Source organism: Athene cunicularia (genome assembly GCF_003259725.1).
Source record: "Athene cunicularia isolate RWA chromosome 3 unlocalized genomic scaffold, athCun1 chr3_part1, whole genome shotgun sequence".
In the NCBI taxonomy this organism is placed as follows: domain Eukaryota; kingdom Metazoa; phylum Chordata; class Aves; order Strigiformes; family Strigidae; genus Athene; species Athene cunicularia.
In genome coordinates, this window is record NW_020799097.1 from 80,089,976 (window position 1) to 80,108,379 (window position 18,404).

At 35.3% G+C, this 18,404-nt stretch overlaps 1 protein-coding gene across 1 annotated transcript in view; it reads left to right on the forward strand.

Moving 5' to 3' along the window:
• Positions 1–402: 402 nt before the first annotated feature.
• The window catches only part of NUP133 (nucleoporin 133), a 34,695-nt gene continuing 16,693 nt past the window's right edge, over positions 403–18,404 (forward strand). The window contains exons 1-16 of the mRNA XM_026844042.1: positions 403–516; positions 1,318–1,421; positions 2,460–2,567; positions 4,246–4,377; positions 5,863–6,033; positions 6,660–6,815; positions 6,905–6,975; positions 7,531–7,678; positions 8,538–8,685; positions 9,491–9,648; positions 10,740–10,831; positions 13,149–13,312; positions 16,189–16,283; positions 16,407–16,631; positions 17,624–17,746; positions 18,190–18,289. Coding sequence (XP_026699843.1) covers positions 492–516; positions 1,318–1,421; positions 2,460–2,567; positions 4,246–4,377; positions 5,863–6,033; positions 6,660–6,815; positions 6,905–6,975; positions 7,531–7,678; positions 8,538–8,685; positions 9,491–9,648; positions 10,740–10,831; positions 13,149–13,312; positions 16,189–16,283; positions 16,407–16,631; positions 17,624–17,746; positions 18,190–18,289 — 2,020 coding nt within the window. The 5' untranslated portion in view covers positions 403–491. The remainder of the gene's footprint in view (positions 517–1,317; positions 1,422–2,459; positions 2,568–4,245; positions 4,378–5,862; positions 6,034–6,659; positions 6,816–6,904; positions 6,976–7,530; positions 7,679–8,537; positions 8,686–9,490; positions 9,649–10,739; positions 10,832–13,148; positions 13,313–16,188; positions 16,284–16,406; positions 16,632–17,623; positions 17,747–18,189; positions 18,290–18,404) is intronic.

Below are 18,404 nucleotides of genomic sequence, written 5' to 3' on the forward strand. Positions count from 1 at the left end.
GTGTTCAGTGTTGCACAGTGCATCGTGCCCAGCAGCAGTGTCAGAGCTGGAGATGGAAACAGGCCATGGGATCAGGGGAGAACCTCTTAAGGTTCTCCTGGCATTGTGGCTAGCCTTATTCTGTAGATAACCAGAGTACAGAGAAGTTGAACAGTGATGTTTTTGCTGGCGGAGGAATGCATATTTCAAGTCAGTTCTTGAAAAAATAAAGGAATTTGACAACTAACAACTTGTAAGGAGGCCACCAAATTACTGCTTTAGATGGTGCTCCCAGAGGGAGCATGTTTATTTTACATAAACCCGTTTCATCGCATCTGTTTCTAAATAGATAATAACTAAATGTCTGTTGAAACTGATGAAGAAACAACAAAAGACTAACATTTTGGGTTTGTTTAAGGGCAACTCCTACCAGAGTTATCCAGCATCCCTCAGCAAGTGAGACTGTCAACTATGACGTTAAGGCTTTTGGATCCTCTCTGCCTGTTAAGGTTATGGAAGCCCTAAAGAAGGCTGATGGTAAGAACTGATTTTATCTGTTATTTTTCTTATGAAAATTGATAGCTGAGAGAAGTGTTAACACATTGATGCCATTTAAATGCTGACTTTACAGTGGAAATGGAAATGTTTGTGCCTTGTTTGAATCCAGTGTGGTTACCTACATAACTATAATTGTAATAATGCCCATGTGGGTATGGATGCATGTAAATATCCATCAGGTGCTGTCTTAACCAATATCTCATAAAATCCAAGGTTATAAAGAGTAGTTGTTTTTAGTAACTTTTGCTAATTAGTTCTTTCTCAGCTTTTTCACTTGTTTTGATTCTGTTGTATCCTAGAGTGGATGCTCTAATTTTATTTAATATATTTTTAATCCACATTTGTTATCACTTCTGAAAGCCCCAATGATACAAACCTTTCCATGAGTTCAAGAAATTGGTCTCCTAAGCATTTTTTTTTCCTGTGGATAAGTTTTCTTTCTATAGTAGATTTAAGAGGAACAAAAAATATGTATCTTAAAAATCATCTTAAAAATTGCCAAGCAATTAAATAATCTATTATAATCTGGTGTAAATTGATGAAAATATCTTCTAGGATTGTCTTGCTTTTCATTCAGAAAAGTTGAGTGTTTGTCAAATGGATTTTTAAATTATATGTAGTAATTTGGTATCTTGATCAAATACATCAAAATTCTAGCATGGAATTTAATAGAAAGTATATTTCTTATTTTCATATGAGAATGAAAGTTTATCAGTTTTAAGGTTGCTCTGCAGCGTTTTAAAAATCTGAATGTTTAAAAAAAAATTACTTTTTATGTAGCTAATGACCAGCTGAGCGTTCAAGTGGATGAAAGTGGATGGGCCTGGCTAGTCCATAAAGAGAGGCTGATTATTTGGAAGATTGGTCAGTCTCCAGTAGCTAAGGTAACTGAAAGATCAAGATGCAAAAATTTCTGTACATTATGCTAGTTGCAGAGGTTGTGTTTTTTTCTTTATAAATTGGAGTTTGTCTGGTTCCCCCAAAAGCAGCAGGATTGGTATGGAGTCACACTAACAACAGTAACTGAAACTCAAACTTTTGAGGGAGCTTAACGTTTTTATATTCCTCTTTTCATTTTTAATTGTCTCCCCAACACTAAGATTAATTCTTTGCAGTTTAATACGTGTGTCACATGTTAGATAGTCTTGATAAAGCTTCTTCTAATAGTTAAAAACTAGTTGATATGTTACAGACTGGTTTACATTATTCTGGGACTGATTTTCAACTTGTCAAAAAAAAAAAGTTTTGTCTGTGCTGAACATATGTTTCATCTAGGTTTCTTACGTCAAGAAATTTTTCTGCCCTCTGGACAGTGTTTCTTTCAGCATCATGTCAATGAATAGCAAGTGTGGTCAGAGGAAACCTGCAGTTACAAAATCAATATTTTTCGATTAGTGCAATGTCAGTTACTTATACAGATTCTGCACTTACAGTGGAGTGGCAGATATACGCATTCTGGTACTTGCAGAGATTTCTTCAAGGGATTAAAATTCTTCTGATTGTTCACCTTTGTGGGGGGAGGGAGGAGCGTTTCCCCTCTCCAATCTGTTAGTACCTAGTGAGCTTTCTCAAGCAATTCTAGTTTTAATTTTGTTTTACTGCCTTGTTAGCATAATCTGTTAAGGAATGGTCAAGTAATTGCACCTCTGAAAGAAGTAATTCAATATTGTAGAGTTGAGAAACACTCAGAAATAACTCAAGAAAAACAGTGATATTTGAAAATACACAAGTAGGTGTTTTTTAGCTCTTTGCTGGTTGTGACAACCTTGCTGAAAATGTCTTGTCACATTCTTTTGGTTTGTTTATACAGTGTCTGAGCTAGTTGAAAATTAATTTTTACAGGGTCAAAAAGTCTAAAGATTTTGAGGCAGAGGAATAAGTTCTTTTGGTCTCGTATTTATTGTGGCATCTCTTTCTTACAGTTATCTCTGTGCAAGGAACTGCAGCTGCCACCCAGTGACTTCCAGTGGAGTTCTAGTTTAGCAGCTATATCTTGTCTCAGTTCCTCAGGTGAAGCACCTTCTCTGCAGGTGATCTACTGCTAAATTTTAGTGTTTAAATATACTTCTAGAGTAACTTTGAGTATATGCTGTTTTATCAAGTTCTCATTTGAAAACTGCATTTGCTGGTGTACTATGTATTCAAAAGGTCAGGACTGCAAGTTTGCAATAAATATGTTTGAAATAAAATCCTGCTAGTCTTTTCAAATGACCATTTACATGTTAAAGGATCAGATTAAATAGTAGTTTTCCTAAGGATTACTTGGTGTGTTTTCATAACAAACAAAAATACAGTAAACTAAGAAGTATTGCGGTAATAAGCAGCAGGGCAAATGTTCGCTCTAAGCAAGTGCAATTTAAATGCATGCTGGCTGAAAAAGTTGTTCAGCAGATTTCATTCAGGGTACACTTGAATGAGAAGCAAACACCAGCACCCTGCCTTGGCTGGTCTTTATAAGGAAGCTGGCACTGTGAGAACAGATGATTTAATCTGTCTTGACTGATTATTTTCCTAAGTGCATTTTCGTAACATACTGTCTTAGAGGGTGAGGTTTCAAGATCAGTTAAGTTTTCTGAAAGTATGTTAATGTGTCTGTTCTATCATTCGTGAAGAAAAGAAGTTCTCATTTTCAGCTTGGGTATAGTTTTCAGTTGTTATATGTGGTGCTTTAATAAAACTGGGTAAGCAGTTGTCTTTGGAAGGAAGAAGGAGAATATGTGATAGGATCTTTTCTTTTGACGTGTTATTGTGTTAGACTTCCAGATGATGAAAAGCAATCTTAATATCTTGTGATTAGCTCATAAAACTCTAAATCCTCTATGACTTAGTCATATCCAAAAAAGTTTAAGAGGAAATAATACACCTAAACCAAGATTATTTTTTTTTTTTTAATTTCATCTTTCTTCAGCATGTGAGCTATGCATGGATACTATGATTTAATAGATTGAAGTATAAATATTACCAATAGAAAATATTTTGCTAAAATGCAAATTGTTAAATAATGAGCAGGAATCACAAAGGACAATGCAGTCTGTGGTGATGCTTTGTTATGATGTTCTTTAGCCAACTGCTTTCCTTTGTGAAGATCTGTCTATAATCAAAAATCAGAAAACACCAGGGAGCTCAATAACAGCTCTCAGCTACAGATCTGTTCTGTCTAAATCTCAATTTGAACAAAGTCTCTTGCTTCATGCTTTGAATTTGGTATCTGAGTGATTTCCTGAATCAGAAAACCTAATGTGGGCACATTGTGGGCTTATGTCTTTATAAAGAGAAGAGCCACAGTAAGATTTAGTATTTCTCTTAATGACACTAGAGCAGTTTCTTTATTAAATTACAGTTTGCATTTTAAGTCTTTCATAGTATCTTATAACTCTTGGCATCTGGAATTCTCTACAGGCTCTTTTCTGTATTGCAACTGTAAGTTCTGTTTGAATTTCAGTAGCAGACCCTGAATTATCAGGAATAAGAACCAGTAGAAAATATTTTTCTTAGCAAAATAAGCAAGTATAACATTCCCTGCACATATTAAGTTACACTACAGAATCGTTTTGCAACTCATTTCTAGGTTTGTCAGTGTGCACCCATATGTATTTACTACTTTTTTGTATGTAACCCACAGTCTAGATATGTAAAATAACATGTTTTAGTTAAAGCTGCAGTCTTATTATTATTATCTTGCATGTTCTGTTATTTTCTCACTTCAAGTCTCTGGCAATAATGGTTGCTACCAGTGAAGGTTCTGTGCGCTACTGGCCCAATCTTGCACATGAAGGTTCCTATACAGAGACTTTTACAGACTTTGGAGGCTCTCTGTGCAGTTTCCTAACATCAGTAAAGGTACGGTACAGTATGATTTATATTAAAATACTGCTTTAATTCCTTATTTAAAAATTAAAAAGCATGTTCCACATTATCAGTCCTAAATCTCCAATAAATGTTGCAAAGCAAAGTATCAAAGCAGAGTATCCTGAGGAGTAATTTCAGAGATTATTGATAATTGGGATGATCTTAAGTAGCAGATATGAATGGTAGTTATAAACAATAATGTTAAAGTTAGTGAAGCATGCAGGATTCAACCACAAGGTTAACAGGACTGGTTGGTACCTCAGCCTATGAGGAGTATCGGTATTGCTACTGTGATTACTTCCAGTGGTAGAAATGCTGCTGTCACAAAAGCAGAGAACTAGTTCATCTGAATCTGCAGACCATGCACTCAATGTCTTGTGGTACAGCTCACTATTGACTGAATTTGAGAGACTACTGTATGAAAGCGGTGAACATGTATATTATGAATTGTTCTAAGAAATTCCATTTTCTGCTTTTGATGTGCCTAAATGGGGAAAACTCTCAAAATGAATACGTCCAAAATTCAATATGTGTTACAGTATGTATTATCTTCAGAACTACTTATCAATTAAATTACACTTTATCTCATGACCTTTTCAGCATCTGCTGTTCATATCCTGTATTATAAATATTAGAGCATCAGCATGTCATAAACATTTGTAAACCTAATCAGAAGACAGTGATCTTAATGACAAATGTTAAGAAACACTAATATGTATCTACCCTATTAGAGCCGAATTGTGCCCAAGTATCAGATATCAGGATGAGGAAAGCAAGGTCTTATTACATCTGTAGTTGAAACACTGTTATCAATATGATTTTTTTTTTTTTCAGAGCAGAACCCTTTTATTAATCAGTGTTCTAAAGCTGTGTTATGTATATGACAACTACTTAATTAGTCATCCTGTTACTGGGCATATTTAACCTTTAGAAAAATTTTCATATAGTATTATGATGAAAATGATGGTGGGGTTTTTTTGGTGTGTGTTGACATAACAGAAGGAAGATTTGTTCATTTAGATTAGTGTCCTGTAGGATAGGATGCTATTTAAAAAAAAAAAATTTAGTATGCTTAAAAACACTTTGTTTTAAATGTACACATGGAAATTGTATGTTAATTCATGAATCAACATATAAATGTTACATGTAGTAGTGCCTGTAGAGATTGATCAAATATATTTTCTTTTAATATTTTTCAAAAATATGGTTTAAAATTTTAAAAATATACTGTGAGCTGTACACCACACTGATTCAAACATAGAGAATAACGTGGAAAATCTATTTAAACAGTCTTTATGTTTGCTTGCTTTTTTTTTTAATTTTCTGTGTTAGCTCCCAATACTGTGGATGCCTTGTGTCTTGTTCTTGTTTAGTATTTACCCGTATGAGCTGACATAAAGCATTTTGTGACAATAGAATTGTTTCAGCAATGTGATTTTTATATTTTTATTATATTTGTTTTTCTCTTTTTGTTAGGGAGGAAGCTTTGTTTTATCATCTTCTAGAGGCCAGCTAGTTCGACTGATACCGGATAGTTCTGGCAAGATTCATCAGCATGCCCTGCCTCAGGGTCAGGGCATGTTTTCTGGAATTGGTAGAAAGGTTTCTTCTCTTCTGGGTATATTGTCTCCTGGACATGATGCTGTGGTAAGCTTGAAAAACATTCATATAGTAATCTGCTTTAATTTCTTTCTATAACTTCTAGCATCAGTATTTAAGAAAGAAAAAAGGAAAGACTGTGTAGGGTTGTATAATAACAAAAAAAAAAAAAAAAGACAATTCTCAACTCATTTGTTACTTGTATTTCTTTGAAATTTGAAATACAGAAGCAAAATAAATCTGTATGCTTTGTAAAGGAGAATGCTGATTTGATCTTTAGATTTGAGTAAAAGGAGACTTAAAGTGGTAATACTTCTTGGGGAATACTCAGTGTTTCAAAGTCTTGCCTCTTTCTAGTAATAGTCTCATTACTACTTGAAGAAATTAACATTACCTGTAATTCTGCTTTTCTGATTTAGGGTTGCCAAGGGTTGGTGATTGGCTTGAGTTTTGTCAATGTATGAGAAACATACTTACTGTAGATGTTCTTATATCTATAAAATAAGACTTCTCTTGGAAATTACTGTAATATTCTTATCTTGTAATGTTAACTTGTATAGATTGACCGAAGAGGTGATTTTTTTTGTTGTTGTTGACTGAGTGTGGCATAGATTGTTGTATCCAAATATTAAGGCTGCGCTTAACCTTTTCAGCTTTTTCTTTTTTAAATGCAGATTTCTAGCGTTCTTTGGGATAAAGAGAGATCAAGCTTTTATATGTTAACAAGTTCAAACCTAAACAAATGGGAGATTGATGATTCATCAGAACGTTATATTCTGAGCTGGGATATCAACAGGATCCTGAAAGAACATATTACAGATGCAATTTGGGTAAGAACCAGCTCTCTTGGAAAGGGTTTGTGTGTTTGTTTCATCAATAGTCTATTTTATAGTTACAAGTCAGATGTATTGTTTTTTAGGGTTCTGAAAGTAACTATGAAGATATTAAAGGAGGAGTGAATGTACAATACATGGATTTGCAACAGAATCGGTAAGGAAATACATTTGCATCTGGTAAGACATTAATGAGATAAATGTGTTCTGTTTTCTTGCAAAAACTTGATGTATGTAATTGCAGTTTAATTTTACTTGAGTATCACTGCTGATAAAATAAGCACATCATATTAGATAACTAGGTTACCCTATACTTCATGTTGTCGTTACCTCTTTAGCATTACAAATCCGTTACTTAAGAATAATTCCTTTCAGTGTTTTAGTGTAGTTTTATCACATTTGGGTATTTGTTTTGTCTTGATACTATATAGACAGCAAGTAATTGCAGAGAATTCAGTATATCTTGTATATCATTTAATCACATAAAATCACAGCTGCCTTGGGTCAGTTTTGTACTATGGTATGAATACTGTTAATAAAACAGCTTGAAAGAACAAATAGTATAGTCTGTCTTTCTAAAAAAAACCCCACAATATGGGAAAATACTTATTTGTGAGTGTACTTAAATATCTGGTTTTGTGAGTGGTAGAGTTTGAGCAAGTAAAATACGTAATAATCATCTCTCAACGGTGTGCTATCTGTTGTTGAATAGTGATGGACTGGTGATACTTGCTGCAGCATGGCATCCTGGAGATCATCCATGTCTTGTCTACTACACTCTGATAACTGTAGAAGATAAAGGCTACCAGATGTCTGATGATGTTGTTGTGGAGGTCACACAGTATAATCCGTCTTTTCAGGTATGCAAATAAAGGCTCTGAAACTGAGTTAAAGCACAGTGTTTCTGAGTATTCCTGTAGATAAATCAGCTATCTGATTTTTTGTCTCAAGGAAAATCCAGTTTTCTGTCTTAAGGTTCTTGGAAGTACATATTCATTCTAAGGAAAATGTGTAATAGCATCTTCTAATGTTTAATAGTAATTGTATATAAAATCTATGCTTTACATTTTAAGGTATAAGATTAAAAAGCCTCAAGTAGAAGTTTAAACATCTGATTATTACTGATTTGTTTTAATTTTTGTCCTGTCTGTGAAAGTTTCTACAGAGTAATTTTATGGTATACTCATGCAATCCATTTGGAACAGATCTCAGAATCTGTTGAGACTCTTGTAGCAGGATGAAAAACTGAGATATATATTTTGGTCCTTGCTAGACAGCTGGCTTGAGGGGAGGGGAGGACACATTAGTTGTACTTGGTGTACCTCATTTGTGCTGTCTCCTCTGGAAGCATGATCTTGGGCATTAGTTTTCTTTGGTAAACTTCTTCCACTCTTCTACCTCTCCTGTCAATAATGGCATATTAAAATTTAATCTGAAGATGGAAGGAGGGTGTGAGAACTGTAGAATAATTGATCTGTTTACTTATCTTTCCATGTGAAATTATTAAGAATTTAATAGATATGGAAGAAAAAAAAAATCCAGGACCTTAACTTTTAGGGAAATTAAAAGTATTTTTTTGGTTTTTTAGGTTATAAGTTACATCCATATCTTCTTGTTAAAAAAATAAATTCAGGCAACACAGATCAGCCTTTAAAATGTTAGGTGTGTGTTTGAGGTTTTTATTATATATGTGATATTGTTTGTATGTAACACTTTCAGTCAGAAGAAGAAGTGTTGTGCTGTCTGGTAGTCCCAGATTACTTTAGCCATGCTGCTTACCTGTATAAGGAAGATGAAGTGTTTGCTTGTTCCACTGGAACTGGAAGAATTTCTTTACCACAGGAGAAAATAATATTTGGCATACAAGGTAATGTGCGGGGAGGGGGCGTGTGTGTGTGAAAATTACATTTCATTGATGTTTTCTAATTGAATGTATTTACAGTACTGAGATTTCTGAGAGGAGAATCATATTTATGTTCCTTTTTCTCTTTATTAAATCTCTCAAGTTGAGAGTTTCTTGTGAGTGTTTGGAGGAAGCGGTGACGTGACATCCAGTTATTGCTTGCTTAACAGTTTTTCAGATGAAAATGAAGTAGATCCCCACTCTTGTCATATTAAAGGATGGGGTTTTTGTTTATATGTGATTTTGCCTTTTTTTTTTTTCTTTTCCCAACATTCACTGTGGATTTTTTTTTTTCTTTATTCTTGAAGCTGACTTTGAGGCTCAGCCTAAAATTCATACTAGGTGCCTGTGACAGATATCTCTAAGTATGCCATCCTTGACCTTCAGAGGTGTCTTCAAGTATGTTGTGCACATCAGTCTTTAGGTAGAATTTGAACGACCTGAATCTTGATTTTTTTTTTTTATTTTTTTTTTTGAATGACCTGAATCTTGATTATTATTTTTTTTTTGAACGACTTGAATCTTGATTATTTTTGTTTTAATGACCTGAATCTTGATATTTTAAAACAAAAACAAAAACAAACTTGCAGTATCTGGAAATCTATATCTTGGGTAGCAAATAGTATGCACAATTTCTTCAAGTCAGGTGCAGTTGTCAATTACTGTTGCTTGGTTCATGACAAAATTTGTCTATGAAACTGTTAAATTTTTGTCTTAAAGTACATTTATGTGCTTGCTTTCATTTTTTTTCCCTCTCCCCTCCTCTTAGGAGACAGCATTTTAGGAGCAGGTTCCTGTACTGGTCTCCCAATTTTCTTTACCAAAAAAAGTGGACTTATTGCCATCTTGTCCAGGGAAAACATTTCTGTGCTTCCTGAAGACCTTGAAGATTCCTTGTCCTCTTCTGTTGCTGGACCAAGAAGTGAGGTAATGATTATTTCCTTGACTGGTTGAAAACAGGGTAGAAGTAAAATGTTTTTCTGGCAGTTTTGAATTTTCACATCTTAGCTTGTTTGAGTTTTAAAGGTTTGCTTTTAAATAGAGACTCAAACACTTCTAATGAAGACAGTTTTGAAAACCTAGGGAATTTTACAACATCTGCCAGTTTGGATAACTTTTTGTATTTCTTTGTTTTGAAGTTGAGACTTATATGAAATTTATATTTTTTTCATATAGATGTATTACTGTATATCACTAGGCCTGATATGACACTATTGCAGAGATGCAGACTTTGTTCTCACTTTCTGATCAGGACAGTTTCTTCAGTCTTTCATGGTTGTTTGTGCACATAGACGCTTTTTTCTTAACATGCTGTGAAAAGCTTGGAGGTTAAGCTGAGAAGGGCTGTATAGTAGCTGAGTTTCTGCTCTGTTATGTATTTTTAAGACAGTCTTCTAAAAATCGTTATTTTCTGCAGTGTGCATTTATTAAGCTCTTATTTACATCAAACATGTTTTAAAATGTGTTGTGCCCTGGAGATGTCCCTGTAGTGGGAGGGAAGAATAGAAAGATTGTTACAATTAAGTTAGAGAATGTGTTTCATTACTTATCCCAATTAAATCACCTTTTAAATCATCTTTTATTAACTAGTACTTTAGTGGAAGACCTTTATGGTGATTGCTCAGATGGAACTATATTTTTCTTACTGAACTAATTCTAGTTAGATTTGTTTGCACTTACATTGTTTTCATGGGTGACAGTACTCATACCTTCTAAATTCTGTCCAAGATGTCGGTTTTGAATGTTAAAACATTTTAAATTACTATAAAAAGGTTGATTGGTGAAATAAGCTGACATAAGTTCCTATGTGGTTTGGATGCATTCTGCTAAAATGCTTGAGGTCAAGCCACCATGTGACTTTCATTGTAATGTATAGGTTTATGTTTGGCTTAATAAACACAGCTGCTTGCAGGTAGGATTTTTGTTTTAAATCTATGTTGTTGCTACTTAGAAAAATTCTTTTCATAATGAAGATTGATATCTGTCTTGCAGCTGAAGTTTTTACTTTGCATTTTCAGAGTCCTGCGTTTGACACAACCAGTAGGCTAGAAATTGTAGCTCAAGAAGATAAGACTAAATTACTGAAAGCTGCTTTTCTACAATACTGCAGGTAGAAATTTCACTTGATTTTTTTGAGGCTTTGTTTGCTCTTGAAGACACTGATATTTGAGTAATAGATTGTCTTGGTAAAGATACTCTTGTGCGGTTTCAATTAAAGCTATTTTAATGACACATGCATATCTTTATTAGGAAAGCGTTAGATAAATTTTAAGATAGTGAAGAAATTATAAATGCTAGAAAGGAGCAGACTTGTATAATCTCAATGACGTTTTGCTTACTCTGCATAAATTATGTGATGTTTCACTGGCAGTAATGTAACTTTAGACTTTATTATTTTGACTTCTTTACTCTTTTAGTAAGTGGTGGTGTTAAAAAACATTCTTTTTTTCCTTATTTTTATTTGCATAGCTATTTTCAGTAATACTTTGGAATATGTTTACTTACTTTTTATGTGGCCATGAAGAATAACTAGCATGGTAGATTCTGTGGCAAGATGATACCTTTTTTTAGATTGACTGATATGGGGGGAGTGGAAGGAAATACACTGTTAGTCAGACTTTCCTGGTTAAAGCAACCTGACTGTTGGGAGGTTTACAATGCCTCTGAAAGGTTTGATGTCAAGATGAGTGATGTAAACAAAGGAGGAAAAGGAGAGATAAGAAGATTAACAGAGCTGTAGACTTAGATTAATTATCTTTAGAGGAGATTGTTTTAAATATATATTTATTTTAAAAAACCCACACACAATCCACAAACCTTCTTAGGACAATCTCCTTAAAGAGTCTTAAAACTTGGAAAGAACAGATTTAAGATAACAGGAAGTAGGAGTGCTTTTGACATAGAGCTGTTTGTGAGGTAGAAGATTATAAAGGGGATTAGGCACATATAATAAAGGTTCTCAAGACAAGATCTGTAAACATGCACAGAATTTAGAAGGAAAATCTACATGCATTCAGAAATGGACATGTCATTAAACAGAACTGCTGCTGAAGATCACAGATGACTGTAGTCCTGAGGTGACTGGAGTAACTAAGAGAGGACAGATAACAAATGTGGAAGTTGTTATCACTGAGAATGTGAACAAGGGGGTTGGAAACAGGCTCAGAAGATAGCAGGAGGTAGTAAGGAAAAATGTGAAATAGTATGAAAAGTTTAATGTTATTTTGATTAAAATATGGGTTATATTTATGAAACTAGAAGAAATTGATAGGTTGTGTATAGTATTGATTCAGATTTTTTCCATATAATTAGTATGGTAAAAGGAATGGAAAAATCTTCCCTGGAACAGATGTAGCAATGGCCTGTCCAAATGGCCAAGCAGTTGATGCAGAGCAATTAAAGAAAGGCTGTGCACCCAGTGGAAGTGTAAAGTCCACCAGCTGTGCAGTGAGCACAGTCAACTTTACAGACCTGGTGATCTTTATAGCGGATGGGATGTTCTATGGAAAGATCTAGTTGACCCTTTTTGATGTACTGGCTGATGGGACTTTATGGTTTGAAGGAGGTAATAAAGTACCATATAAATTCCTTAGAAACACATGTCCTGTGGAATAGTAAAGATGGGACTTTCTTGTTTAATAGATGATTCAGTATATTCCAGTTTTTAAAAGTAATGTTTGCTTTAGTAAACCTTCATGCAATTTCTGGATACACTGCTGTTTTTGGTTATATAAACACTCAAACTGAAAGTTTCATGAAAAACATAAACATTTCCAAAATCAGATAATATATTGGAATCACAGTATCCCTTCTCAGTCAGACTACTATAATTTTTTTAGTCACAAAATTAAATCAGTGCTTTTTTGTGAATGTTGCATACTTCTTACATAGAGTTCTTCAGTACAACCTCATACCTTGGAGGTTTAAGTGTTTGGATGCTTCTTGTTCTTTTACTTATTGACATGAATAGAATAGGATTCTTTGAAACAATAGGATATAAAAATAATGTGTTTTCTGAAGCATTTTCCTGAGAACTTTTGCTCCGTTACCATTTGTGGGAGTGATTACATATACTCTTGAGAGGATTTTAAAGCAGGTAATAGAAATTTGGTGACTTAGCTACATCCAGACGTAGCTTTGTATGATGAATCTTTTCTCTTAAAGAATAATAATAGGGGTAATGGAATAAAAAGTGACTTGAAACACTTCCTGTCTTTTGCTTTTTTGTTTCTAAATTGTGCAGTCTACTTACTTTAAAAGAATTGGAATGCCTTTTATCCATCATTAGTGTAAGAGCCCAAACAATGCTTGATGTTTATAATCTAAAGCACTTCACAAAAATCATATCAGAAAATCCTATTGAGTGATTCTTGTTCCTATAATCCTATCATTTTTATTTTACATACTTTGTGTTTCTTTTATTTCAGGAAAGATATAGTCAATGCACAAAGCATGGTAGTTGAGCTCTTTCCAAGTAATACAGATCTGGATTCTGATGCTGAACTGGATAGGGCAGTGACCCAAATCAGTGTGGATTTAATGGATGACTACCCTGCCTCTGATCCAAGATGGGCTGAATCTGTACCTGAAGGTAAACATAATGTGTTTGTTGGTTGTTGTATTTTGGGGGTTTTGGTTTGTGTTGGTTTTTTGGTTTGCTTTGTTTTTTTTTTATGAAAAACTGTTCATATTACGTTAGATAAAATTATAATTTAAGCTTTGCAAATAAGGCATAGGTGTCCCTTCCCCTCTACCACCACTAGATATATTTCCAGAAAGGCTAGAAGATGCATCTTACAAGACTACCAGACAAACTTGTCTCCTGTGGTTAGCTCTTGACTTTTCACAATGAAAAGATATTTCTGAGAAAGGTGTTTTGTGCAAGGAACAGGTGGTGTCACTTTAGTGTTTCCATGATTCCTTGGATAGGTCTAAATTATTTTCCACAAATAGATATGTAAGAGAAAGAGCTTATTTGCTCATGCTTAGCACTTCGTCAGCATGGCTGCATAGATGTGGTAGGCTTGGATCCTGGGTAGAGTGAGCTTGTACCCCTGGGGCATTGGTATTTGTCTGCCTAAAAGAGAACTAGAGACATTTATTTTGGAGTATTTGTTGTGTATAAAGGATTAAAGTAGACATGTTTTCAGCAAGAAACTTCTTTGTTCATGCTTCCCCCCCTCTTCTGAACAGTTAATATGAAACTGTCCCCAGGACCTCTAGGCTGCAGTTGCCAGTTACTGAGCAGAGATTTATTTTGAAAGTTCATGTAGTAAATAGTTACAGATGGATGATGCTTCCTGCAGTTGTTTCTGCATGGCAGCCAGTTAGAAATTGTCAGTCATCAGATCCTTAGTATTTTATGAGTCAACTTTATTTTTAACTCAGCAGCTTATCTTCATTTATTCCTGGCTAAAGCAAGAAGGGAAAACTGATAACTTCTTGGAAATAGTTTTGGTAATTTTGCTTATAGCAGTAGTTCTTCTGAGTTTTGGTATCTTGGTAGTCTTTTGTTTTAAAACACACAGAATATACAAAAATTCTGAAATAGGAAAATAACTTGTGCCCTGGAGAACTCTGCTGAGGTAAGATGCTTGTGAGGATACTCCTGAATCCTAGAATCATAGAACACCAGGTTGGAAGGGACCTCAAGGATTATCTGGTCCAACCTTTCCTGGCAGAAGCACAGTCTAGACAAGATGGCCCATCACCCTGTCCAGCTGAATCTTAACAGTGTCCAGTGTTGGGGAATCCAGCATTTCCCTGGGGACATTATTCCAATGGTTGATTGTTCTCATTGTGAAAAATTTTTCTCTTGCATCCAGTTGGAATCTCCCCAGGAGTAATGTGTACCCATTACCCTTCTTCTTTTCCATGTGACTCCTTGTAAGAAGTGAGTCTCCATGTTCTTTGTAGCCACCATTTAAATACTGGAACATCTGTAAGGTCTCCCCTAAGCCTTCTTTTCTCAAGGCTGAACAAACCCAGTTCTCTCAGGCTTTCCTTATCTGGCAGGCTTCCCAGACCCTTGATCAAAGTGACACTTCTCTGAACCCTCTCCAGCCTGTCCACATCTTTTTTTGTATAGAGGGATTCAAAACTGAGCACAGTATTCCAGGTGTGGCCTGACAAGTGCTGAATAAAGTGGGATAAAGACTTCCTTATCTCTGCTGGTGATGCCCTTGTTGGTGCAACCCAGCACCTTGGCTTTCTTTGCCGCAGCAGCACACTGTTCACTCATATTGAGCTGCTTGTCCACCAGGACCCCCAGGGTAGAGATCCCTTTCCACAGTGCTGCTCCACAGCCAGGTAGATCCCAGCCTGTGCTGCATTCCTGGATGATGTTTTTCGAGGTGCAAGGCCTTACGTTGTTGAACTTCATAAGGTTCTTGTTAGCCCACTCTTCCAGCCTATCCAGGTCTCCCTGCAAGATAGCTCTCCCTTCCAAAGTGTCCACTTCCACACTCAGTTTGGTATGATCATCAAACTTCACCAGGGTACGCTTGATCCCATCATCCAGATCACTTATGAAGAAGTTAAACAGTATTGGGCCCAATATCAATCCCTGGGAGACCCCACTTCTGACAGGTTGCCAGTTTGAAAAGGAGCTGTTTCCCACCACCCTCTGGGTGTGGCCTGTCAGCCAGATCCCGACCCACTTCACAGACCGCTTGTCTAGACCCTAATATATCAGTTTCTTTAGGAGGAGGCTGTGGAGAACTGTGTCAAAAGCCTTGGAGAAATCCAAGTAGACAATGTTCACCGCTTACCCCACATCAACCGAGTAGGTTGCTTTGTTGCAGAGGGTGATCAGGTTTGTCAAGCATGATGTGCCCTTGGTGAATTCATGTTGGCTTTTCCCAGTCACGTGCTTCATGAAGAAAACTTCCATCATCCTTACTGACTCTTTTAAGGACCTGATTGTCTGGACAGAAAGGTTGGCTGGCTTTTCATATGCAAACTCATTTGAGGAAGAGAAAAGTAGGGCCATGCTGCGCAACCACTTATGTTGTGCAGTGTTGTTGTGCAGGCAGCACAGAGTCAATTATGTCTAAATGCCCATTAATACTTTATTTTGTAGTAGCTGTGGTCTAAGGCATAATAAATTTATCAATAGCTAGTCCACAACAAAGATAAAAATTTGAATCCAAATCTTACTAAAACTTGAATAAGCTGGTGAGCTGCTGTTTTAGCAGTGTAATGAAGTGAATGCTTCAGAATAATTGTAGTGATCTAAAAATACTTGATTTCTCCTGAAAGCTTTACTTCAGGTATGATGGAGTTCAAAAACCACATTAAAAATAGCATGAAGTAATATATAAATGTGTGTGCATATATATTAAAAAAGGTACCAGTGCAGTTACACCATAGAAATTTATAGAAATATGTTTACCTCAGAAGCAAAAAAAAGAGTTACCAAGAAATGAAGATCTCGAGTGCGCTGATTTAAGATATCTCTCGTTTTAGAAGCAGCTGGTTTCAGCAACACATCTCTCATTCTTCTTCATCAGCTAGAGGATAAGACAAAAGCACATTCCTTCTTCATTGAGTTTCTTCAACAGGTAAAATTTTACTGTTCTTTTTGGTATCAGCACACACAGTATTATTTTGTCTTCAAGTAATTCTTCTAGAACACTGTTTAAAGTGCGCTTGGGGGGGTGTTGTTTGGTTTTTTTTATTAAAAGGTCGGTGTATTTGAACGTCTGGGCAGTTTTCCAGTAAGAGGGGTGCAGATGGCAACTCGATTGTTGCTCTGTGAGCATGCAGAGAAACTAGCAGCAGCTATTGTTCTCAAGAATCACCACTCCAGGCTGCCTGATCTAGTGAATGCTGCTATACTAATCGCATTAAACAAAAGGGAGTGTGATGTTCCAACAAGTCTTACCCCTGCAGATGTGTTCTTTCGAGAGGTAAGAAACCTGTTATTTCTGAATCATTGTATAGTATTGCATATAGTAAAAGTTGTAATGCTTTAATGTATACTTTGAGACTTTTCCCTTTAAAAATCAATTAAACTTCACACAATTTCCCTTTAAATAAGGATGGTGTGGTAGTATTTTCCTCACTTTAGTGTACATGCTTTTTTATATCTGCAGCTGAAACATGAATTCTGACAAATTTCATGCAGTGGAAGTAAAGTTGTTCTTTCCAACTAAGCAACATGGATGAGCAATGAAAAATACAACTGAAATTCTCTGGCACATCAGAAAATATATGCTAAATTTTTAAGGGGTCATTTTTAAGGGGTGAACTGAGGAGTATGATGCTTTGCAGATAGGAGAGCTGCTTTGATTAGCTGTCTTGGATGGAATTGTATCAATTCAGTCTCTTAGAAATTTTTTGTCTTCTAATATTAGCGAATCTAAGCTACTTCTCAGTTTATACCACGTTCCATTCAAGCACCTAGTCTTTCTTTCTTCCTTCTTGAGAAGAGCTATACACAAAAGACTTATTCTCAGGAGGTTTTTTTTCTGTAGAGGACAATAGTTGCTAATGGAGAAATCAATATAAAAGGAAATGGAAATAGTCTCTCATTTTAAAGCAGGTATGTTATCCAGTATAGAATCTAACAAAAATTCCACTGTGAAATGTTTCAGAAGAATATGGAGGAATATGCTTAATGAAAGTTCATGGAGTTGCCTTCAAAAAAGAGATTTTTTTTTTTTCTTCCAGATTTAAGTCCAGAAATAAGGCAATTCTTGTATTCTAAATATTGTATGAAATATAAGCTGGTGATTTCATGATCCATTTCAGTAGTTGATACCTTTTAGTATTTTTGGCTATTTATATGTTTTCTACTAATACTTGTTTATTTTTCTATGCAATTCATAATTTAGCATTCTGATATCAGCTGGTAACGGATATATTTGTGCTCAGTGCAATTTTTCTTTCTATCTTTAAGGTGTCCCAGATAGATTCCATCTTTGAATGCTTACTAGAAGAAGAAGAACAAATCCTGAAAGATATGCCTATTGAGTCAGTTGAGTGGGCCCAGATAGTTGTCAATGTGAACAATATCATTAAGGTATAGAACTGCATTAACTAAAATGTTTGTGGGAGGGGAAGGTAAATATTGAAGAGCACTGAACAAGTTGAGTCTAGCACATCTGAGTTACTGATGTGAGAGCAAAAATGAACTCACTTTTCACATGCACAGATATATTAGGAAGGACAAGATGGTCTTGAGCAGAATTAGGGACATTCCTTTTCCCCCCGAGGCATAGCTAAAGAGAATTGAGAAGTTGAAACATTGTTGTGAAAGCCTGAGTATGTAGCAAAGAGTGAAGAGCTTGTGCTTGAGCACTGACGTTTTCTTGCTCCGTCAGTATGTGCTCTTTACAACTGAGAAAGAGGTGTAGAAAAACAGTGATATTGAAAGAATATTTCAGAATTATAAAAGATAATGTCTTTATGGTCTGTGTATATGCAGGTAGACTTTAAAATACTTATGTCTTTGCCTTTAAATAGGACATGTTACAAGCTGCCTGTCAGTATCGTCAATCTAGAGCTTCTTCATATAAAACAGGAGAGCTCCCAGAAAGAGAACCTGAATATATTCCATGGACAGGTGAGAAATTATTATTACTAGTTTATTAATTACCTATCCTAAACAAAAAGTACTTCTCATGAGTTCTGGAGCATGTGAATTTCAATCTGAATTTTAAACTTACTGTTAAAAGCTG